This window comes from Haliaeetus albicilla, chromosome 2 (genome assembly GCF_947461875.1).
Source record: "Haliaeetus albicilla chromosome 2, bHalAlb1.1, whole genome shotgun sequence".
NCBI classification, from domain to species: domain Eukaryota; kingdom Metazoa; phylum Chordata; class Aves; order Accipitriformes; family Accipitridae; genus Haliaeetus; species Haliaeetus albicilla.
This window is the reverse complement of record NC_091484.1, coordinates 38,355,372-38,379,803: the sequence shown is the minus strand read 5'-3', so window position 1 is coordinate 38,379,803 and position 24,432 is coordinate 38,355,372. Positions and strand designations below refer to the sequence as shown.

The 24,432-nt window shown below is 39.3% G+C and overlaps 1 protein-coding gene across 5 annotated transcripts in view; it reads left to right on the top strand.

The window, feature by feature from the left end:
• LOC104316503 (ubiquitin-conjugating enzyme E2 E2) overlaps positions 1–23,918 on the top strand; it is a 221,265-nt gene extending 197,347 nt beyond the window's left edge. For all 5 annotated transcript variants that reach the window (XM_069771789.1, XM_069771804.1, XM_069771797.1 and 2 more), the window contains exon 6: positions 23,156–23,918. In XM_069771789.1, coding sequence (XP_069627890.1) covers positions 23,156–23,253 — 98 coding nt within the window. In that variant the 3' untranslated portion in view covers positions 23,254–23,918. The remainder of the gene's footprint in view (positions 1–23,155) is intronic.
• The last annotated feature ends 514 nt before the right edge of the window (positions 23,919–24,432 follow it).

Below are 24,432 nucleotides of genomic sequence, written 5' to 3'. Positions count from 1 at the left end.
AGAATCATTAAAGAAAACTTAAGTGATCTGTTTACATGTCGTGAGGGTTGTTTTTTATTGCACAATTCAGTATCTTTTTAATTTCCCATCTAGTTCTTAAACCTTTAGGTTTCCTGGTTTTAATTTTTTCTCCGCAACCAAAGGGCTAAAAATTGCTTTGCAAAGGGCAGAATGTGAGATTCTTGTGTAATCGGGGGCTGAATCAAAAGCTGTAACAGAAGATTGAATTATTTCAAAGCTCAAAATAAGGTGAAAGTGGGCAAAAATGCAATTGACTGCTTTTATTTTCATGTGGGTTTGTTACTGTATATAGCATTAAAACCCATGATGCTCCTTCCGTCTAAGAGCTGGAGCGGTAGAGGAGCCCTGTGTTACCATTTCAGGCACATTTATTTCAGGTGTGTTGGGTGCTCTCTGCTTATGTCTCAGAAAGATTGATTTCTGGTAGTGTCTACCCCAAAATATGCAGAGGTGCCTGTAGGAAGTCAGGTGGATTGATGACAGAAGTGTAAAGAAAAGCAAATTAATATTTGCTCATGTGTCTTAGAGACCAGGTAAAGAGCTAGAGACACTGCAAAGCTGTGTTGGGATTGAGAAATGGGCAATAAGTAGGTGCTCACTTGTGGTCACCTCTCTTTGGAGGGATACAGTCAACTTGAAAGCTGGCTACTTTCCAGTAGTGATTTGAAATTTAGAAATTTACTACCTCTGCCCTCTCGATCTTCTTTCCCTTAGACTATTTTGCAGATGCTGTCAAGCAGCAGTTTTAGCTGACCAAGTGTGTAAGAGGAACCCTGAAAACAGTTACCCATAATATATTATCATATGCAACAAGTTATACTAAAAACGGGAGGTTATTCTTCTCTTCAGTTTCTTTCAGTAGCTGTGAGCATTCTCATGACCACAGTAAATAAAACAATTTTATGAAATTTCATTTTCAAACGTTCTCTTTAATTACAAAGTAGTTTTGGATTTTGTTACTGCTTCATGTTAAAATCTTTCTATAATTTTTGGAGGAACAAATGCAATTTCTTGATTTGAATTGTGATTTGAATTGTGAATTCCCCTCTTATGAGGAGCTGATGGCAGGTAGCTGTGAACTGCTGAGTCATTTTTTACTTCCTTTGAGATTGCCTGTTTTGTGTTAGATACTTTTCTTATTAAAAAGTGAACTTTGAATGTTAGTGATGTACAACAGAAGGCCTGTAAAAACTTATAAGTTCTTACTTTTCAGCATATTGCCTAATACGCTACAGCTTGTTCTGGTTGTACTGCCTGTCCCATTATTTTTTTATGACGTTTTATCATTAACAAATGATTGGTTCCTTGCCATTCAGATTGAACATGATGGATAGACGGGTAGATAGATAGATAAATAGAGATATACATCACATATATATATCACTGAGATACCTATCGCTGAAATATATCACATATATATCTACACATATGGATACAGAAACATGCATACATGTATTTTCCTCTCTGTCAGCTGGGAGTAGTTTTCTAATCCCTCGATCCTCTCTTCATCTAACTGGTCTGCCCCTTTCTAAAGGCAGAAACCCAACAGGGGTCTCGATTTGATAAGCAACTTCGAACTCTTTGTTCACCATTCATCAGCCAGAAGCAGATCAGGTCAAATGGAAAGGCAACACTGAATCTCGCGCAAACATAAACAGTCGGGATGGGCGAGTTTTCCACCCCCAGCCTCTCTGAAGGGAAAAATCAAGTATCAGTTACCCCCTAGTCTTACATTTATGCAAATCTTCATTAGAACAACAAATAGAAGTAAGAATGGCAGCTAATTAACCCTCAGTCATACACAGTGATTAAACGGAGCTGGAGCACAGCTGCAGCTTCATTGGCAAGCGCTGCTATTCTTCTCCAGCAGGCTGAGCAAATGAAAAGAGGTATTTGCTCCTGCCGCTCCTGTCATTCACACAGTAATCTACAAAAGCCACGGAGAGAGTCTCTTTCCTCCCCGGTTATACATCACCGCCCTTTGTTCCCTATCACTCCAGGCAGGAGTGAGTTTGTCCTTTTTAAGCAACTAATACAATCCTTTACCCATAAGCTGTCTCAGACCCTTCAGTCCTGATTATTATTAATTGTCTCTATTTTGCTTGGCAGTATCAGCCAGTAAACTGTGTTAATGAAATGTCTGAATTTTGTAACAGCTGGCTGACTTTTTCATGGGGGGAAGGGGTGCCGTAGGATTTGTGTATGAGTAAACATGTGTGAATTATCTGGGAGTGCGAGAGAGCCAACTGGAATGGTATCAGAGAGATGGGAGAGATGATGGGATACACTAGCATTCAATCCAGGGATTCGTATTTTTCTTTAAGGTGGCACTCTGGGGCACAGCACGCATCTCTTTCTACAAAGCAGGGCCCCAATCCTGTAAATATTTTGGCACGTGCATGAGCAGCCCTGTGAAACCTGATAGATACATTCATCTGCATGAAACCGAGTATGTGAGTAAGTGCTCATAGGCTCTGTGCTCAAGCACTGAAAATACTTACTTCCAGTGCTAGCTTCTAAGGCTTGCCTATGTGGGTAGTTATTCCAGAGTAACTCCATATGTGGACGCTCCCCTCTTTGAAAATGTATTAAGCCAAGTCACGAAAAACTGTCTTACTTGGAGTAAAAGTCAACTGTACTTTAAGTATTCAAGAGGAGCCCAGGGAGTGTAAATTCCCACACTGCCTTAATCTAAAGGAGCTTTCAAGTGTGGATGGCCCCTGAGGTTTTGTGTTTTTACTGAGCTTGAAGTACAAAAACAAATTAATTATTTTTGTATTTAGAGAGCTGGTGATGCTGATCTGGGTTAAAATGCTTACTGTTCTCAGTCGGTCATTGCCACCCCAGCCCTGCCAAAGGTTCTCGAGCCCCAGGAAAATTCTCATTTGCAAATGCTTCAGAGAAAATAAACTGAAACACTGACGAGACTGCACTGCAACTTTTTCTTCACGTGGCCTCCTTCTTCACACGTTCAAAGTCTGAACTTGGCTGGCCTCATTATCCCCAATGTCTGAACAGTCTAACATCAAATCGTGTCTGCTTAATAACACGTGGCTAAGCCTTGATTAGGACATCAGAACAAAGCCTGCTACATCTCCCTCACACCAGCCTCTTCCCTTTTGGTGTTATCCTGCACCTCTAGCTCCTTACCGTTTTTCCCACACACAAGTTCCGCAGTCAGTGGGGATTTTATCCCTCAATTGACGTTCCCAAACTGAATGCTTCGGCGATGCTCCTGGCTCCCTCCTGCGAGCGGCCGGCTGTGCCCGGCTGCCAGCTCCTGCCATGGGGATGTGCACGGTGGTGCAGACAGAGGGTAAGAGGGACAGCCTGAGTCGGGGAGCGGCCACGGCATTGCTTTCCCACAAATGTGCCCAGTTGGGCTGAATGCTTGGCTGGCAGCTGTAACCAAAGTAACTGCTGAGGGGCTCTACAGAGCCTCGCTTGCTTTGCTCTTTAGAAACCTCTGCCTGATTGCTAGCCTGAACTGACTCGCGGGAATTTTACACCCACTTGTTTTTAAGCAACTCTTATCCTATCGCTTGAGTGACTGTTTTTCTGTTTTTCATTCCCAATGTATTAATGAAGAACCATCCTCTTCCCTCCTGGTCTTTATTTGCTCCACACTAACCAGATCCATGGCTATTGGCCTCCTTCTGTAAGAGAGGTTTTCCGTTCCCCTGCTCATCCTCGCAGCCCTCTCATGCCCCAGCATCGCACTGCAGTCATCCTTCCTGAACGTGCCTGACTCGTGTGGAGTTCATCAGGGCATGAGGCACAGCGAGACAGGCTAACCCGCTCATCATCACCGTCATAATTCATCACCGAAATATTTACTGCTCCCTGTTGGATGTCCCTATCTCACTGGCAGCCCCACTAAAGGTTATTTCTTTCTTAGCCCTGTCATTTTCACTCTTTGTCTGCTTTACAACCCAATCTAGTGAAATGATGGGAAAAGGAAAAAAAGGAAGGAAGAGTGAAAGAAAGAAAAAGCTTTTTTTTTTTTTTTTTTTAGAAAAGGGCATTAACCTCTGGCAAAGGAAATGCACAAATAACTGACAGCAGTACCCACTTCAGCTGGGGCAGCACTAGCCAGGTTAGTTGGTCTGACTCTGCTCTCAGACACTTCAGTGGCATGTTATATCAGCAGCATAAAGCTGCTTGTCTGTTGTTGTCCTTTAAACCCACCAGAAAGTGTGAGACGGTTTGTTCAGTGTTACAGGTAAAGTTTGCTGTGAACATAGTTTGAGATTGAAGTCTACATGTCCTCACAGTAAATATAAGCTACGTGTCCTCACAGTAAATATAAGAGTAAATGAGTTGGACAGACTGCTACAGTTGCTCAGCACATCTGAAAAGTAGACTGCTTATGTTAAAAAACTTTGCAACGCATATTGTGGTTTTCAAATATAATGTACCTCGGTTAGAAGTATATGTGCTGGTGTTTCACAAGTATTGCCATGAATCATGTATTTACTAGATGGTTTCATACTTTGTTAACCCACATTAAGTAACGTGGCTCTGCATTTTAATGACTTACATTCATCTAAGCATAGATAAACAAAGTCAAACAAGATCCTAAGATTATGGGGATCTTTACTTGTCTCACTAAGGGACATAAGACATGCTTTCAGGCTTTCTTTATATGAGTCATTCTTATGTTTTGCCTTTATCTTCCCCAGAAACTTCTTTGTTTTCATCACAGAGTATATAAAACTGGCAATTTTGGATAGCATACTATTGTTGTTTTTCTATTGCAATTACAAGTTATCCATGTGGTTTAGCATGATTTAGGTTTGCCTAAATTTTCTGCCAAAGAAAGTATTAACACACTTACCTGCATGAGGGTGCTGGTGTTTAGGAAACTTTAGAGATGGGATGCAGTTATTACACTATTTTTTTTCCTTTTTCCTTTTTTTTTTTTTTTATTTTGTCCTTGTTATTTTCCTAAAGGTTTGTAAGGTTCTGTACTCTTACTGCTGAGAGTATAAAATCCCAGTTCTGTCATCCTTTGCAGAAAAGGATTCAATAGTGTAATTTAATGCATATCTTTGATCCTCAGTGGGATCTGAAACAGCACTTTGGAGAGTCACTTTTCAACATAAGCATAAAAGCTCTAAAAGCCTGAACGGTATTTGCCCTGCTACTAAGCTGCTAGAATTGCTGCTGTCTGTTTCCAGGACCTTTGCAAAACAGTGGTAGGTGGGGAGACTTAAGTCAGACAACACACAAGGGGAAGAACTGAATTAGCATGCTGTCTCGATTTCTCAGCCCGTTTCCCTTTCAGCCAGCAGTATACGTTTTTGGAGGGAAGCTGGTGTCCTGCTGCAATGCCACTGCCCCATCCCTTGGCAGATTTGTCTTCAGCAGCCTTCCCCAACGCTCGGGGTCGGAATCGCTCCGGCTGGGGTGCGTACCCACATGCTTAGCAGGAGGCCCCAGGGTATGGGCGCAAGGGCAACATGGATAGATCTGGTGTTTAGAAAGTTTTGAGCACCTCCACATTTTGAATTTGTGTTAGTATTTGGGAAATTTAAGCTTCATCCAAATGCTTGTTTGTAGCAATTCCTTAATCTCTGCCAATTTGCATAAGGTATTGACAGGTAAGTCTAGATCAGCCAGTTAAGGAAGTCCCTTGCCATGCTGCCAGGAGCTCCTGCCCCCTGCAAAGCCCATGGAATTGTCTTCTGCACACCCCAGACAAAGGGAAGTAGGTTCCCTTGAACCCTCTTGGGAAAACCCATCTCCCACTAGGAGTTGGAGCAAGGCTGCCAGCCTTCAATAATGTGATGCCCACCGACACTCTCCATTCTCCTGACTCTGCTTTGGACTGATCATCTCTGGTACAGGGGCGTTAACATTCCAAATTGCCATGGCCACTTGCAAAGTGAGCATGTATTGACACGTTAGGTTCCACAGGAATAGCTCTGTTTTTTCAGCCAATAAGGTCCAGCCATACCAGCATGCATTTTAATACACTAATAGATGTCCACTGTATCAATGAAAAAGATCTATTTTCAGAATTGCTGAGAGATTTGAAAGCACTAGCCTGTCCAAAAAAAAAAAAGCTTAAAAATAAATCTAAGGCAACTTAATAAAGGAAAATGTAATATAGCTGTAAAAATAAAATCTGTTCCATGCTGGAGCGTTTGGCTTCAAGTGAGGATTTGGCTGACTTGTGGTCACAGCTCTGCTGTTTGGCTTCCATGTTCAAACTTTAAAATAGCTACCCAGCCCTGGGTAATGAAGAACAGGTCCTTGCCCCTCGCTACTCAGCAGACTGGATGTATCTTTTTTTCTCTCTGTTCTTCTATACATCTCGATCTAACAGGAAGCGTGTATGATGTTTCTCCTCATCTGGTGCTTCTCCATAGCAGAGGCTGCTTTCTGTCAGTGCCAGTTCACGTCAGATGTTCCTTCTGCAATTTTTTAGACTTCCCAATTATCATTCCTTCTTTTCCCCTCACCCCCGGTTGTGAAGTGAATTTAGAACCTCTAGATGACAGCAAGTTCAAGGGATGAGCCACTTCTTATTTTCCTCATTCTTGTAATTTTTTTCTTTAAAGCCATAATCTGCACATTTTGCTACTATCAGAAACTTTGCTTCAGAATCCAATCTGATTTTTTTCTTTCTCATTTAGGAGCTCAACAGCTTTGTTCAGTTTATCAGAAAGGACTCCTAGTCTTTCCTGTGCCCAAATGTGTTCTGTGCTGGTTTGTAATGAAATTTTGTTTCCTTTTAGAACATTTTTGTCAAGACATATAGAAGACAGGAAAATCATAAATACTCCTTCTGTAATAATCCAGAACATATTTAAGTAGATTTGTCAAATGTGATGAATATTCTGGAAAATGAATTAAATACATAGAAATTGGCAAAATTATGTTTAATTTGTCCAATTTTATGAGGCTGGCTAACCCCTGCTGTTTTGATTCTTCCCTGGCACCCACAGGCCACCAGGTGCAACGTCACAGCACAGTACTATCAGACATACAACAAAATAATCTCGTTTTGCCATATATCCTTTTTATAAGCAGCAGAGGGTCGTGTAAACAATGAAATTGCTCTGTTGTCTGAGATTATTTATATTCTTTAGCTTGGAGCTGTTTTTTTCCTTTTCTTCAGAGTTTATGTACTGTGCTCTGTCAGGAAACGGGCAGGTTTCTGGGCTGTTTCAGCACAATGGAAAATGCTCTCTTTGTATCTGGAGCAGGAAAATACGCCGTGTCACTCAAGCATGGCAGCAAGTAAGAGATGGTAAAAAAGTTAGAGTGGCAAGGAATCAATTCATGTAGTAATGTTTTTTTGGTTTGTTCTAAGTTGCAACATAACCTTTCTGTCCCTTCTTAAATCTCTGCCTTGAGTTGTCTCCAAATGAAATGAGCTCACTCCGCAGGCTTTTGCTTAGCACATACAAAATATAGCGTGTGCTTGCTCTGCTGTCTCGGTGCTGCTGGACTGGGAGCAGAGTGGATGGATGTTTTACATGAAGGCCATCTTAAGAAGTTGTCCTAAAGGAGCAGGAAAGGAAAATGCATCATAAAACTGATCGGTTTTGTTTTGTTCTCAGTGAGTGCAGAACAACAGCATCAAAGGTGGGATTGCTGTGGGAAAAACCCATCACCATCAACTTCATTCACATGAGCAAAATGACCCCATCAGTTGCAACAAAGTTCTTTTTGCCAGAAAGTACCTATTTATCTTTACTCTTAAGTTCCCCTGCCAATTTTGTAGAACCTGCTATATATTTATTGAAGTAATAGGTACATATTCAGACTGATCGTATCATATATTCTAGAGCTGATGTTTACAAATTATTGATAGTCTATCAGTGGTTTCTCTTTCCATTCCTTTTGAAAGGTGGTGTACTATACTATCTATACTACAGTTTCTCGAGTTTCTCATATTCTGAGCTGGACACACAGTACCAATATGTTAAAGGCGTTTAGGCACTTGAAGATGCCGGCAGCCAGCCAGCAGGGTTTTCAGTACTTCCCGTGGGATTTAGGCATCCAAAGTCCTGCTAGGAGTCTCTCTGCACTGCCAGGAAGAGACTTTCTATACATCTGGTCTTCAAATATTTGCAGACACATACACCTATATATCTTAAACTCTGTGGATGTGATCTATAAACATGAAATTAAACATATGTAAATGCAAGCGGTGCAACAGCACATTATGAAAACGATGCATAGATAAGCATCGAAAGAGAATTAATTTGCTTTGCCATAAAGAGCTGATGAAAATGTTACAAGATTTTGTTCTTATCAACTGAGTAAGTCCCCTCAACATGAACCCATGACTGTGGGGATTATTATAACAGCAGGAAAAACATTTGTGAACTGTCATCCCTTTAGTAGTTCTCAGGAAAATATGTCTTGGAATATCTCCTAATTATGTGTGCAGGGGGAAGAGGCTTGGATCGGGATTACTATTTATGTTGGCCTAAATCTTTGCGCTTTTCAGTTGCACACTGACAACACCTTATGGGTAGAAGAGCGTTGTTCGTGAGCATAGAGGCATTTCATGTGTTTAGATTTAGGCTATTCAGAGCTCACAAGACATCATTAAAAAGATAACACAACTATAGAAGTAAGGTTGTTTAGAAATATTTAGTTTTAAAACCCCCATTATGGTTTCAGAAGTATACAGTCTGAGTAATTTTTTCTCTGAAAAGTGTCTGGAGTTATTTACATAAGAATACTAGTGGGTTTATGCAATTTAGAAAGTGAATGGTACAGATTAGTTTTTAAAAATAAAATGTGCAATCTGGATTTTGTGGTATCCAAGGCATAAAGCAGTCACTAGCTATAGCTCCAGATACCAGTCACACACACACTTACCCTATTCTTTTTTTTCTGATGTATCTGTAACTCTACAAAGAATAATCACTAGGAGTATAGTCATTCTCTAGCAGAAAACCAGTAGAACTCGGTTCAGTCAGGTACGTTGTCTGTAACTACTCATTGCTCAGTGGTTCAGTGAAAAGTGTAAAATTCCCTCAAAGCACTTTACTCATACAGTAATATACTAGAGAGGAAATTCCTTCCTAACCACAGCTAACAATCAGATTATGTGTTGAAGCATGAGCAGTAATAGCCCTTGCAATGGTAACTTAGGTGGTGCCATGTTTTTAGTGTGTTTTCTAATTCTCTTTTAATTTTCCTAAATTGCCTTCTAATATTCCTACACTATATTCCTGCATATGTTTAACTATTTGGAGTATGAAGCATCTACTTCCTTTTAATTTTTGCTAAATATGTTGGGTTTTTGTTTGTGTACTTTTCTCACTATGGAAAAGATAGGCAAGACCACTTTTTAAAATAATCTTCCTTACAAAATTACCTGTCACATCTTATTTTGTCTTTTTTCCTAGAAGAAATAAGCTTAGATTTCAACCATTCCCTAAATGGGAAAGGTTTGATCGTGCTGCTAATGATTCTTGTCCTTTTCAATAAGTTTTCTACTTCTGTTTTGTTTTTATTTAAGACAAGGTGTGAAAAATTGAACTTCAGGCATAATAATACCCAACCATCAGTTTATTAAATGTCATCTGATTAAATCAGAGATTGACTAAGATCCAAATCAGTAAAGAGGCTTTGTACATCTGTGTCAAGAAATAAATATAAAGGGATGTAATTGGCACTCATGAGAGAAAAGAGTCTTGTCACTACCCTCAACTGTTCCTAATTTGTATTATTCCTCAAAAGGGGCTTCCAGAACATACAAAATTCAGTCTTATCACAAAATGGAAGTAAAGCTGGAAGAAAATACACCTGCCATTTTTATATTTTTGTTTTTTACATGAAGCTTATAAAAGCTATATGATAAATATACATACAGGAGTTTTAAAAGTTTGTGCATTTCTGCTCAAGAAACACAGGGTTTCTATGAGCTATACCTTACCCATCATTAAATCAAAAGTACTTGAGAAAATGCATGAGTGATGGATTCTACAAATGCAAAAGGTTACAATTCATTTTCCTTCCAATAAACTTGTGTAATTTAAAATAGTACCAGCGGAGGTTTCCTATGCCCATTACCTCAGAGAGAAGACAGGTAATTTAGTGCATACACATAATAAATCTTTGTGTGAACCAAGACTAAAATAAGCCATCAATGTTAAATGTTTAACAATGTGAAGTATTTAAATAAAGCTGTTAGTTATTTCTCATGTATAAAATACGAATCCTAGCTTAATTCGAATTAATTCCAAGATACAAAATAAACTGCCTTTTACTTTCAAAATATACTCCAATCATTTACAGTCATTACATGTATTTTCTTTGGTTTATGCAGGTTTTCTCTAGGCAATACAGACATGTCCTTAATTACATTAGAATCTTTTGAATGAAGTAGATACAACACTTCTGGATTCTACTGCATATATTTTCTCACTAATAGAACCATATATATTTAAGGGAAAAATAATTAAAACTAGAAAATCAATAAATTTAGACATCATATTTACCTGTATTCCTACACTTAGTTCTCTAATCTCATGATAATTTAATCTAATATTCATTATTCCCGTTTAGTACAAATAGCTCAAATCTAAGATGGAATAAACTGGCATCAGTCCTGCTCAATTTTTGTACCCCAGATTTTGAATTTAGACTTTGTTCCATTTTACTAAGTGGGGTTTGGGGAGTTGGTTTTTTTCCTGTGTACCTTTTATAACATGAAGACAAGGACAGGTTTTTCAAATTTCTTGCCATATGTTTCTAACTGCCTATGAACCACCTTCAGGACACTGATTAGCACAACTATTTTTAAGGCTGCTTCTTCCTGTTCTTAAAATACAACTATTCTTGTTTCACTGTAGAAATCGCACTGCTCCACATTCTTTAAGCTCCTGAAAAGAAGCCTGCTACATTTGGTTCTCTAGCAGATTCACAAGAACGTAGAGTCAGTCCTGAAAAGCAAAATTTATAATCCTGGATATAAGTATGTTAGCTATTAAATCATTTAGTCTCTCACTTTCTTGAGTAAGATTTCAGAAATTAGTATTCCTGAGTTGTTAAGATTCTACCTTCAGAGATGATCTACACTACTGCAAGACGTGTCTCTCTTATTTTGCGTGGCTAATTTTCTACATTATTCAGCAGGGGAGGAGGAAATGGTTGTTTGTTTTTTACAGTTTTGCAGATCCGTTAAAGGCAACAAATAAATTATATGCAGGGTGTGTTTCAGAATCCCTATTTTCACAGCAAATTAAGTTCAGGTGCATTAACTGGAGTAGCAGACAGTTACTTAAGTAGCAAAATGTGTGGTGTAATTGTCCCAAATTTGAGGATGGGCTGTACTGTAAGATTTCACATTCATATGGGATACAGAAATAGAGCTCTGATTAGTAAATTGTTTGTAGAATTTTCCATCTGTACAAGGCTTAGAAAAAGGCCCTTCTATGGAGTGGAGCATTTGCAACTTTAAGATGAATTAGATTTTGGAAAATTCTCAAGGGCTGGAATCCTCATTGCTTGGGTCTTTATAATACCAATTAGATAAAGCGGCATGAAAGTAGAAGTTACTGTAAGACACAATATTATAGTAGCAGAAGGAATGCCTTCATGACCTTCCATGTCTTTTCCATCTCTACCTTGTATAGCTTTTTTCTACGACTCAGTCTTAGGACTTTTTATGCCAACACCTGAAATCATTTTGCAAAGTGATTATCATTTAGTCAGGCATGACAATGGAGTCAATGTGACCCCTCACGCAGGAAAGATAGGATTTCCAAATAAAGTTATTTTACCTGTTAATAAATATGAAATTATCACTGTAAGTATCATAAATGCAATCTTTATTCAACATTACCATGTAACTTCATTGCAACTAATCCAGGAGCTAAAGCTGCCTACATGATGAATGCTAATTATTTACTTTAACCTGTTTTTCCTTCTAGTCCTATTAGAACCTGTTCGTAATTAAGCCTAATTATATTCATGTTCTGAAGTTAATTTAGAAGTGGATAGTCCATGTGATTACTAAAATGAGGTTATTTTCTTACTCACCCACTGATTCCTCACTCATTGCCAGAGCTCACACCACCCTGCTCCCTTCATATGATATCCCATGTCACCTCAGTGATCAGCCTCCAGAAATATTGCCGTAACTGGCCTGTACCAATCTTCAGGGCAGGATGGCACTCTGGTTTTCATACTTTCTTGAGCCACAGTGTGTTGGTACAAGCATCTTCATTGGATGCCTCTTTTGGTAGGGCAGTGTTGCTGCAAATTCTGCAGCACTCAAGGGATCAGAGTTCACCATGCTGGGCTTTCAGAAACCTGTCAAGGTACACGTTAGAAGTGAGACTGACTTCAGAGGTCCCTGGCCCATACTCTCCTGAGATGGCACCTATTTCCTACATTTATAGCACAGTAACATTTTGGGACGCCTCCTCCAGGATAGTATGGACCGCAGATGCAGATGGCAATGTGAGGCACAGTCCCAACATGCGATCACACAACCTGGCTCAAACGATCCATGCCTGCAGCCCAGAAAAGCCCTAAGAAGCCAGCCCGATCAAGGAGAGCATCTGGGCCCTACCAACAAAAATCCTGAACAAATTTGTTTCCAGGCATTTTCCTTCCCCTGCCTCTTGATGCAGGTATAAACGTAGACACGTCTGAGCCAGATACAGCCTGTGACTTCCTTCCACATGTTCCCTGGGAGAAAGGGAAGTACAGAGAGGCAATGGAGAGGCCTGACTATTTTTTTATGTTATTATTGGGTAACAGCAAGAGGTGTGTTAATGCAAGGCACACCTAAGTTCCTATTCCTGTTTCAGGCCCTGGCCTATGAGAAAGAGTCCTGTTGGCCTTTAGTAGGAATGAAATTCATCACCAGCCCCCTCTCTGGTAAATAAAAGCCTCTTGTATTCTTTTGACATTTTGTATGGGATTCCTAATAACAGGTTTGGATTTAAATGTGTCAAACTAATAATAAGATTTAATAGGACACTGAGAAAATCAGATTAAACCAAAATAAGCAGCATTCATTACATATGTAGGCTTTTCTAGTTACTCCAAGGATTAATTGCAATAAAGGAACAAAGGGATAGATTCAAGAGCAGGATTCAGATGACTCCTGCATCTGACCTAAAATGATCCTGATGTGTTTAAGTTGAAGATTTTGGTATGGCTCACATTCAAACCCTTCTACTAAAAGTGAAGATGCCTTTAGGACTCCTTTTCCTCTGTGTCTAAATGCCACCAAAGACCAGACCGTGCAGTAACACTTGCTCCCCTCCCAGTCCCCCAGGAATTCACATGCTAGGTGGATCCTATTGGACCTCCTGGTTTTCTTGCAGAGTAATCTACCTTCGGTACATGTGATTATAGGATGTCTAACACTGCACAAAACATGGTCACAGGGAATGCCTTTACACCCAGTTCCTTTGGGATTAAACTGTTTGTTCAGGATGTGTAAGACCCATAGGTCACTCCTTTGCCTGGAGATGGTGATTAGTGGGAAGTGAGAAGAAAGAAATCCAGAAGAAAACTGGTTATTTTTTCTTTCAGTGAAAGAAATGCTAAACACACTGGAATTCCTATAGAATAGCTATTCTTCCCTTAGTAAATCTTCAGACAAAAAAAAGCATCCAGTGTTTTTCTGAAAATACATTTATGACCCTGTGGATACATGCCAGTTACATTATGGATTTCAGCATTTTGGTTGCTTGACAGCATTTTGAGATCTGAGTGCTGTGATTTCCTTATTATCCACTCACAGTCATCTCCCACAAGGTAAATGCATATTGCTGTAACTTTTTCTGCAAATGTTATCAAGCCACGTGCCATGTAATATCTTTCATATCAAGTCCTTATTTACTAACACCTTTTTATTAATTTTTTTCTAGTAACAATGACTGTTTCTCAGCTGAGTTCATTATTATGAACAGATACATTGCTAATGTATCTGTGCTTTTAATTTTGAGACGCATCCAAGCATCAAAGTGAAGTGTGTTATTTCAGAACTTTAATTGTTCCAGCATGCTGGCACTTCTAATAGGTGCACGTTCTTCCTTAATTAAAGACAACTCTTCAAGATCAGTACACTGTGCCTCGTTGATCCATGATTGCTTCAGCTAACTCCCAGTCAGCCAGTGAAGTTTATAGAAATCCTGCTAAAAACTGAAGACTGAAAAAAACCTTACTCTTTAAACAAGAATGATTTCCCTTGGCAAGATACAGAGATGAATCACTGCCAATGCTTTCCTTTAAGAGCCTTGTTAATAAAATTGGGCCAGATAATACTCCTTATTTCTGAAACATCTTTTTCTTAGGCAGCCTCATATTTCACACAGATCTGTGGTAGGTAGCCTGACAGCAATCAAATGCAAGTCCAGAGAGAGGAATGAATTTCTCCTTCGATGTATCCAGAATGGGTATTTTAGTAAATGGATGTGTTCTAAACTGGATTTGCAGAGCTCTTTTATTTTTGAAGATAGGTAACATTTTTCTCCAAACAACAGTTTGGACATTGGAATCAAGTCAAACATGCCTTAATATTTGTGTAACTTCAATCATTGTACAAACTAACAGAAGTCAAAGGTGTTTCTGACAGTTCTACAGAGCTCAAAATTTAGAGTCAAGTCATGGATATCAGTGTCTTTATGATACACATCTACATAGCTGCATTTACCACAGTATCCAGATACCTCGCAATTTTTAGCATATTTATTCTCAGAATATCCTGGGTGATAGAGAAGCATTAGTCCAGTTTTACAGATGGGAAACTAAGGCATCACTGTAAGACCACTTCACTTCCTTGGAGTCCTCATGACTGCTTGCAAACCATGACAACCAAGAAGTCTTCATGCTCTAGAGTTTCATCGCTTGCAAACAGTATGACATGACCACTTCGCTGCTTACTTGCCCATATGTGCACCCTGGCTACACCTTGGCTATACAACAGAACGAAACCTCAGGGTCTTCCATGCTTTATCTCACCCTCCCTTTCTCCTCCTGCACCTGCTCTGATTTCTCCCAGGAAGAAGACTTTAGGTGTATAGCTAGAGAGGTAGCCAAGGACTGGATGACTAAATGAACAGGACTGTGGGATGTACTGGTGAACACAGCTTCATAGGAAGCCTGGTGCAAAACTTTAAGTCCTTTAGCCCTGCGTTAGCACAGTGATCACTAGGTTAAGTCAGCTTTCTTATGTAGGGACAAAAAAGCTTTTGGCAAACTTAGGCTTTAAAGTTACACAGTCTCTAAGCTACAGTGTATAGCACAGTTTTCACTTAGTTCTCTAAATGCAGAGGTGGTTAGTGTAAACATTCAGATCGGTTTCTGAAGGTTGTGTCTCAAGTTCCTATGCATCTGCCCTGTATTTACTTATTTCCCATATTATACCTGGAAAGACAATCCTGGGTTTTATCTGAAACTGGGAAGTGTCATAACAAAGTCAGCCTTTGTTTCTCCTAACTCCAACACACTGGATCCCCTTGTATGTAAGAATGCTATGTCAAGGGATATCTTACTGCATCTCTTCTTATTTCCCTTTGGTGGGAACAACCCTTGAAGGTCATATGGTTGTCCAATTTGTCAAAGCCATGTCAACCATAGTAGCCAGCCTAATGAGGTACATGAGCTCTAAGGCAATTTCAGCAGGAATATTTTGAGGTTTTAGCACACTGACATAGCCTATATATTAGAATTTTTCTATTGAGTGTTGAGATGTCACCAACCAAATCTGCAAAACTAGTTCCTGAAATGAGAAGCAGACTTCATTATACTGCATATCATATGAATTCTGCTGTAAACTATAATTGCTAAAATTGATATTAGCTTCACTGACTTTTTTCCTAGTAGAGATTAGACCTTTCTAGAATTTGTTCCTTTCTCCTCTAAGGATTACCTTTTTATTTTACTGAAACAATTAATTTTATTAGTTCTCTTTTTTTTTATACAGTGTTTATTGATCACTTTATCATTTGTCCATACAGTTTTCAAAGAGCCTTGTAGATGGTTAAATACATTCTATATGGAGAGTTGGAACTGTGATTTTTATGAAAGTCAGAAATAAATTGTAGTTCAGCTTGTAGGGTGTGTAAAACAATTCAGAGCCCTGCTGCGGCCCTTTGTTCTGACTTGAATCACTCTGTTGTTCCAGTTCCTACGCATGTGTTGATCAGACTTCCAACCGCGAGGCTAGTTTTATTGCCACACAAACAGGGATTAGTGCTGCACTGTACTCATTTTCACTTGTGCCGTGATTTTGAGCACTCTTTTCAAAGCTGCAAGGTTAGTGGAGTAAGTCAGTGTGCTTCACCTGTCTCTCCCTCCAAAGAATTGCTTAGTCCGTGCATTATTATTAGCAATAGCAAAAGAGAGCAAGGCTGCTGCTGTAAGATCACTGAAGGATACCATGATGCATTTCACATACCTCATTTTCCACATCAAGATTCACAGTATCCTTGACGTTGTCTTCTAGGAGTTCATTAAGTTTAAAACAGGTGGCACATGGCTAACTATGGAAACTTCCTGAGGCAAAGTGACACTATAAATAAAATTACTTACAAACAATTAATCTTCTCTTAATCCCTTCCTCTCAGAGTATTAAATTGTTCTATGACATATTTGGTATAGCATGTCTCACACTGCTTTTGTCTGCAGTTTTCACTGACTGGTCTTCTCATAACACTAGCCCAGATGCCACTGAAAACAACATAACAAAATATAATTAGATGTTAAATATTTTTTTTTTAAAGTTAAGTTTAAGGATATTTTTGGTGTGCATCAAGCTGTCAGCATTTGCTGTTAAGAAAACTGGTGTTTCAGTGATTTATTAGTTTCTGCTTTTTCCCCAATCTTAATTTTTTTTTTAGTTTGCTTTTTGGGACTTATTTCTTAAAGGTTGGTACAATATTAAAAAACACAAAAATTGGATTCAGAAAACTTGGCTTTGACTACAAGCCAATATGGGAATATATTCTGTCCTACAGTGCTATTATTTGCACTGAAATCACCAAACAAAATGTAGCTACTGAAAATATGAACTTTTCTTTTGGGGAGGTTTAATTCCGGGGTAACCAATCCTGCCTGTACTGCTGCATAAAGATGACTCCAAGGCAGCTATCCTAGAGACGACATACAGAGCACCTGGACTTTTCCTAAAAAAAAGCTCAAAAAACCCAAGCACTCCCTATTTTTTAATTGAAAAAGAAATACAGCAGAATATTTGGAAAGAGAGGCAGCCCTAAAAAAAACGATTAGTATTCCATAAACCAAAAACTCTTCTAAATGTGTAACTGAAGTCCAAATAACTAAAAAATTACTTGGTTGTTTTCTTCTACATTTCACACAGCCTGTCCAAAGAAAAGGAAGCAGATTTAATTATTGGAGACTGATGTTTCAGTACAGGTAGTTCCATAGAGCCTCTCAATGGGATGCCTTTCACAGCTATGAGAAAGGAGTCATTTATAGCTCAGGAGATGGAATAAGACCTTTCAAGTTGCATCTAACCTTTGGAAATTCTTCCAGTTTAATTCTGCTTCTTCAGCTGGAGGCCGGCTCTTCCGAATTCCCCCTGATACAGAGCTGAATCTAAACCTGGACCAAAAAAAAAAAAAAAAACCAACATTGTAAATATTTGGCTAAAGAAACTGTGAGATTTTTACAGGGCTGTGGTTTTTTTAGTTTTTAAGGTGCTCCAGAAATCTTTCTGAGAACCCACTTGTGATGGTATAGTAACTGGCTCCATCAGCTGTTCTCTATTAAAACTGTAAAATACTCCAATAGAAATATAATTCTAGTTTATAAATGCTCATAAAAAATATACATATAATGCATACAAACACCCATAATGTACATTTTAAGTCTAAATGTGTGTCTCTTTAACCATGTTGGCACTACCAATTGGAATTTCATTGCATATGATGTGGCTGATGGAGAAGGCACATTGAAATCAAGCTGTTAAACATACCATCTCCATTTTTTATTTCACTGGAGTATGTTTCCTGTATTTTTAAAAGAGCATTGAAAAGCCCAGGAGATGAATTCTGCTCTGAAATTGCTATTTGCTGACATAGAAATAGCTGTAAAAATACAAGCGGAGAAAAATACAGTATAGCAATATATTTTCATTTATTTGGGGGAAAAGTAGTTTTAAAGAAGAATTATAGTCTGTCTTCTGAATGATAAAGCAGTATAACTAGCATTAAACACAGCTGAAATTTTGTAATGACCAAACCTCAGCTCATCCAAATCCCCAATAGCATTAACTCCCTAGAATTGGGCTGTAAATTTGATTAGCCTTACAACAGACATGAGACACAAATGTTCTTCCTTATACAGTCGTATTAAGTGGCTGCAAAAGAAGATGACAAGGCATTGTAGAGCAGCGCATCCAACCTTTTTAAGCTAGGGACAAGCTCCAGCTCGCCCAGCTTTCAAAACTACATTTAAATACAGGGTAATTTCATGAATTCTGATATAAGGATTACATATGGTGAGGTGAGGGGGGATTTAGAAGCTGCGGTCCTCCTATAAATCATCCAGAAGCTTTTCTTCATGCTTTAGTTCTCTCGATTGACATTTTCCATAAAAGCTACGTCACTGAATCTTAGCTTCTGTCCATGCTTGCTTAATTTGGTGCTTTTTTTATATACCTTCATTACTCTTGCGCTGTCCTTTATCATGAAATTTGATGCTGTAACTCCTGGTGTGTTCCAATTTTACATGGAACTAATCAGAGTATTGGATAAAAAATGTTCTTTAAACAAGCTAAAGGTTATAGAGGCATCCTGGAGCGGATTTCTAGAAGTGAGAGTCTGGGACTAGAACGAACAGTAAATTATGAGACTTTAAAGATTTCCAGGTCCACAGAGTTGCAGCAGCTTCTCTGGTGAGCTGACAGCACGCGCCACGGCACAACGCCCCACGCGTGGCTATCGCAGCCAGCACCACCCGCAACGCTGCCTCCGGGTTTCGGTGCTGCCGAATGCCCCACACGGTCACTCTGCCTCATCCCGGCTTCTCCAGCCACCAGTGCCCTGAGGGATGGGGTACCCGTGGGTCTCAGGCTAGGCACCGTGCATCTGGTGATGGGCACCGTGCATCTGGTGATCTGAGAGGTCCCAAAGTACGCACCTCCTAGCAGGCTAGGAGCTGCAGAGTTCTGTTGTTACTGTTATTAATTTATTGTGGGTTTATTTTCATTTCTTTCACTAGGTTGTCCTGATTACACATTTCTGGTGTAGCTTTACATTCTGATCCCCTGGTTTTCATTGTCGTTTGGACACAGTCCCATTTGGAGTGAATTTCTGAAATGAACCCTGATTCACTGATGAATCACGCTACTTCTGAGACAAAAATAAAAGAAAAAGCTAGAGCAGTTTGCTAGTTATGGAAACAAATTTCTAACGTTGAGAATAAAACCACAGATACATACAAATGGAAAATAAGAAACAGTTTTACGGTAATGAGAAACGGAAACATGGGAAGAGTACCGTTATGGATTTTGAGATCCAGTATTCCTTTTTATCTCTTAATTAGATAGTTTACACAGCAGTTGTTTTATAAATACATATTTGGCCCTACTGGACATTTGGCCATAATGGAGATTTCGCAATACTCCTAAATAGTGCAGCCTGGCTGAGAACCAGGTGGTGCTTAGCCATGTGCTACTTAGTTTAGGGGGTAAATGGGAACTATTTTTTGTTCCTCATATTTGATATTTTGTAGGGCTTGGACACTATGACCAGGGCTCATAATTAAATCTTTTAATTGTTTTAATGAAGGTGCTTCAATTTATCTTGTAATCTCCATTTTATGACCTGTCCCTGTGAACTGCATGGCAATGGTGATTCATGACTCATTAAGTGTTGAGAGATCTGTCTCCTTGGGCCTGCCAGCCAGCTCCCTCCTCCACCGGGGACAACACGGCATGGGCTTGAAGCTGCCCATGCAGGTGGAGAAAGGGACCATTCACATTTCTGGAGTTGACACGCCATCCTTATGTCCTCCGGCACAAATGCAGTGTGCTGCATCGAATTGGCCGGTGTGCCATTGGTTGGGTGGCCCTGATCCGAAGTTAAAATTTCCCTCCTCACCAGCTGCCCCAACTTCCCAAACAAAGCAGTTGTGCCTTCTGATGGTTTTACGGCTTCACAGGAACTGCTAAAATAAGCCAGCTCTTCAAACACCTGTTGAAGAGTCCTTGTTAAAGTCCTCATAAATAATGACATGTAATGGTAACACACCTCCAGACCCTCTGACAGGGATGTGAAATAGCTGGGCCTCTCTGGCAGTAACTGTTTTTCTATTTCTTCAGTTTGGACTCTCAAACGAGCAAGTGGTTTTGCCAAACTATGGGTTCTTTTATTCAATATTGTTATAACCAATAAAATGTATAGCCAAATTGCGAAGAACAATGTTACTCCTGTTATTACCAAGAGCACCTTTTAGTAGCGGCAGCTCGGCAGCTGGCTGTGGGTGCAGCTGGTCCTACTCATGCTACAGCAGGCAAGGACCTCTCTTTGCTTCAGCAGTCCTACTTCGCATAGGCAGGCACCGATGGAGGGAGGCAGTGGCTTGAGGGAAGCACCCTGAGATGATAATTGATTCACAGGTCACTCGGTGGGAATTTACGCACCTATGGCAAAAGCTATGTAGACCTCAGACATCTTGCTGGCCGTCACCTCCACTCTTTCCCTGACTGCCAAACAAAATACTGCAAAGACAAAGGCTTGAACATATGGAAAAATAAACAGCCCAGTTCCCTACATTACCGGCCTTCAACAGATTTCCCCACTTCCTAATCAAGAACTCCTCTCACTGATTCCCCCACCCCAAAAGAAAGTAGATACCCTCCCATGCTGGGAGGAGGTGAGAGGAAGAGCTTGTACCTTCCAAATCCTTCCAAAGATGTACGTTGTTGAAATACTTCCTTGTTCCCAAAAGGAGATACAGATGGAAACCCACACTAGGAAACCAAACATTGTAATCTGTCATCCAGGATTGGTGATGATGATGTGATCCTCAGTACCCTTACAGTATATCAAGGAAATTGATTTACAGCTCTCAATGTGAAAGACACGCTTGCACAGAAACATTCATCCCACACATAAAAGACTTTCAGATTTGAACTGGGTAAACCTTTACTACGGCACATCACTTTTCACTGATTCACATAAGGGTTTGTAAAGATCTTAGCGGCAGCACTTTAAATACGCACTAAACCTCATTAAGTACTTGCTGCGTTCCAGATGATAATGCCATGGTATTCTTGCAACCCATCACAGCCAGATGCCTCAGAGGCCAAACCCCACCTTCCTCAACAGCATGAAAACCAGCGCATTCATCAAATTTTGCTGCAAGGATTCCTTCCAACTTCAGCCCTTAGTCTCCATTTCTCCATGCATCTGTGAAAGTGTTTCTTTGCACAGTGGTGTTGCATCCAAGGAGGGTGTGGGAATTCACAGCAGTGCTGTCAGGCTCATTCATCCCTGAGCTACGTTACACTATGACAAGGTTCCCCTGTGGCTACTCCCTAAATTTTTTGCTGAGAGACATTTTGCCCTTTCCCATTCCCCAAGTTCCCCATTTACCCAGCAGTGCTTCTCAAACCTCATTCCAGCCATGAACAACTTAAACGCTGCTTAAACACCCGTAGACTGTTAGCCTTCTATTTGCACAGAACAAAATCCTTCTGGTAATCCCCTATATAGTTATTCTCCTTGGCTGAGGAGTTAAAGGTGATATACTTTCCAGTATGAAACTTTTTAAATGGATCTTAGATCAGATATGCTTCTTTGACACTCATGCATGTAAAAATAGCAAAGTCCAGGCCTCGGTGACCTCCTCTGGATATATTAAGATATTAAAGGTAAGCATATGCAGTAAGTGTTTGCAGGACTGAGACTACAGGGACTTAGTACACCACAGTCATAGTGATAACTTGCCTTACTAATTTAGAAGGTGCAAAATTAAGATTCAAATCACAGGCTCTTCCCGAAAGTACAGGGTATACTTTCAAAGCAAAAGATTTTTTCGTTAGATGTTATTCACTAATATTCAGTAATGTTGGCAGTAAGCCAACCAATTGATTTTTGGCTAAACCAATGTATTTATTCTACCATAAACTCTTATCAACAAACAAACAAACAAGCCCAGATTTACTCTGCTTTGCGGAAGGCCTGACATCTAGTCCCAGGAATTTCAGTGGTTAATAATGCAAATGCCACACTGAGATTACAACTATACTGGGGAAGCCGAAATTCATATTGTTCAATGGCACCATCTTCAGTCAGCTACAAAGCTGATTATTAACTGGCTTTCAGAAGAATTCATGTTCATATGTCCTAAGTCAGGAAAAAACATGGTATCAGTACTGCTGAACTTGCATGGTACAACCTCAGGAAATTCACTGTTGCAGCAGAAATATCAAGAGTATGGGTTTCCCCAAAAAAGGGAGAATCTCTTTGAGAAGAGAAAAATGTTGTCTGAAAGAGAAAAATGTTGATTATGTAGTCAATTCTGGGAAAGCGTTGTCTTGGTTTGTTTTTCTTAGAGGGCTGATTGGTTTTGATTAATTATTTGTGAAGTAATTTGTACATTCAGACCAAATCATGCAGCATTCTGGCCATATGAATGCTCAGAAACATCTCATAAATTAAATACCGATTCCCAAAGTTTGGAATTAACTTTTGTTGCTTTGAAAATAGTACTTACTGTCCTAATTCCTTATCTTTTTTTATGCGTTAAAACTAAAAGTATTTTAAAAAAAAAATGAACCTGATAATAGTTAGAGCCCATCCTCTTCTTAGGTGATAGTATAGATATTTGTGGGAGTCTAATACCATGAATAAATGGCATAGTATGTTTATTCTTATCACCTGAATGTGACTTTTAACTCAAAATAAAATTATTGGGACATCTGTTTGTGATGCAGAATTTTAGAAAATGGTTTTAGTTTTATGTTTACCAGAAATGTATAGCTAATTGCCAGCCAGCTTCTCCCCATCCTCTTCCTTTCTGCCTGTATGCTTTCAAAATGGGACTAGTATATGTAGGCACTTTGTTCTTACAGTTAAACCTAAGAGAACTGAATGAATGTGGATCTAAGAATAGCTTTTTCATCCTTCCAAGGCTGATGAGTATTTCACGGTTTGTGTTTCCTTTCCAGCTGACCCCCTGGTTGGAAGTATTGCCACTCAGTATATGACTAACAGAGCAGAGCACGACAGAATGGCCAGACAGTGGACCAAGCGATATGCCACATAGGAACCTACTCTAGGATTTGCTGGACCTGTGCAAGCACATTCACTAAGTGCATCAATAGCCCTTCCCTTCATTCTTATTTTTTATTAAATTTTGAACCATTTTGTGACAAAAGGTTGTCCTTTCCTTTTGGTTTTATTTTTATTTTTATTTGTTTTGGGGTTTTTTGTTCTGTTAACTTGAAAGTTGTTTCCCTCAAATGTAGGCAGGGAATTTTGGTTATCAGTGCAAAGAATGTTGGATCTGTAATAGTATAGAGCTTTGTCACAAAGCTTTGTATTAATGTGTGGGGTTTTTTTTCTTTCATGTGGTTTTGGGGAAAACAAATGAATTCAGAATTATATCTCGTTTCTACTTAAATGTAGTGTTTAGGGTTATTTTTTTGTACTGAAGTCTTTAATGGTGGGTGCATGCTACTGGGAACAAGTTTTGTATAAAAGCTTAAAATCAAGAATCACTGTGCATTACTAAGACTGTGTTTATCACTAGCCTTCTGTTTCCCACACAAAAGGCTATTGCGTTGAACAAATTAATATGTATTTTGATTTACTTAAAGGAAAAAAAGTGCTTGTAAATTTCTTAGGGACCTGCCACTTTTGACTGTGGATCAGTTGATGTACACTTGTATTATTAAAGCACTCAATAAAACACTGTGGCTGATAAATGCACTTCTTGCAAGATGGTGCTTTTTGCAGTATAGGCTGCATAGTCCTCAAATAATGCAACTCCAGGTTAAGCAACTATTTTTAGACCTAAACTATTCATTTCTTCTCAGCAATGCATTTCTTAACTTAGACTTCTTCATTGTGTGTATGTTTCATATACAAACATCTTCCAAATTTTAAGGCCTTTATTTCATATGCTGGTGCTCAGGTCAGCTATTCAGAAGCCTCTTGCTACATCTTTTATACTATGGCTTCACTATATCCATCTTGTTACATGTAAAATAGTTGGCTATAAAAATAGCCTTGCAGTGAAAGCAGAATATTGATGATGATTTTATACAGCCGGCCTCATTTTGCCTTTCTCCAAGCTCTTTAATTGTAAAAGCAACTGTTTGTTATTTAAAAAAATAAATGAAGGTTTTCGATGGGAAAATTGAGCCCATTGCACCAATCATTCTCAGCACGTTCAATGGCAAGAGTATTACTATTCAGATTTGACCTTCAGGCTAATTTTAGA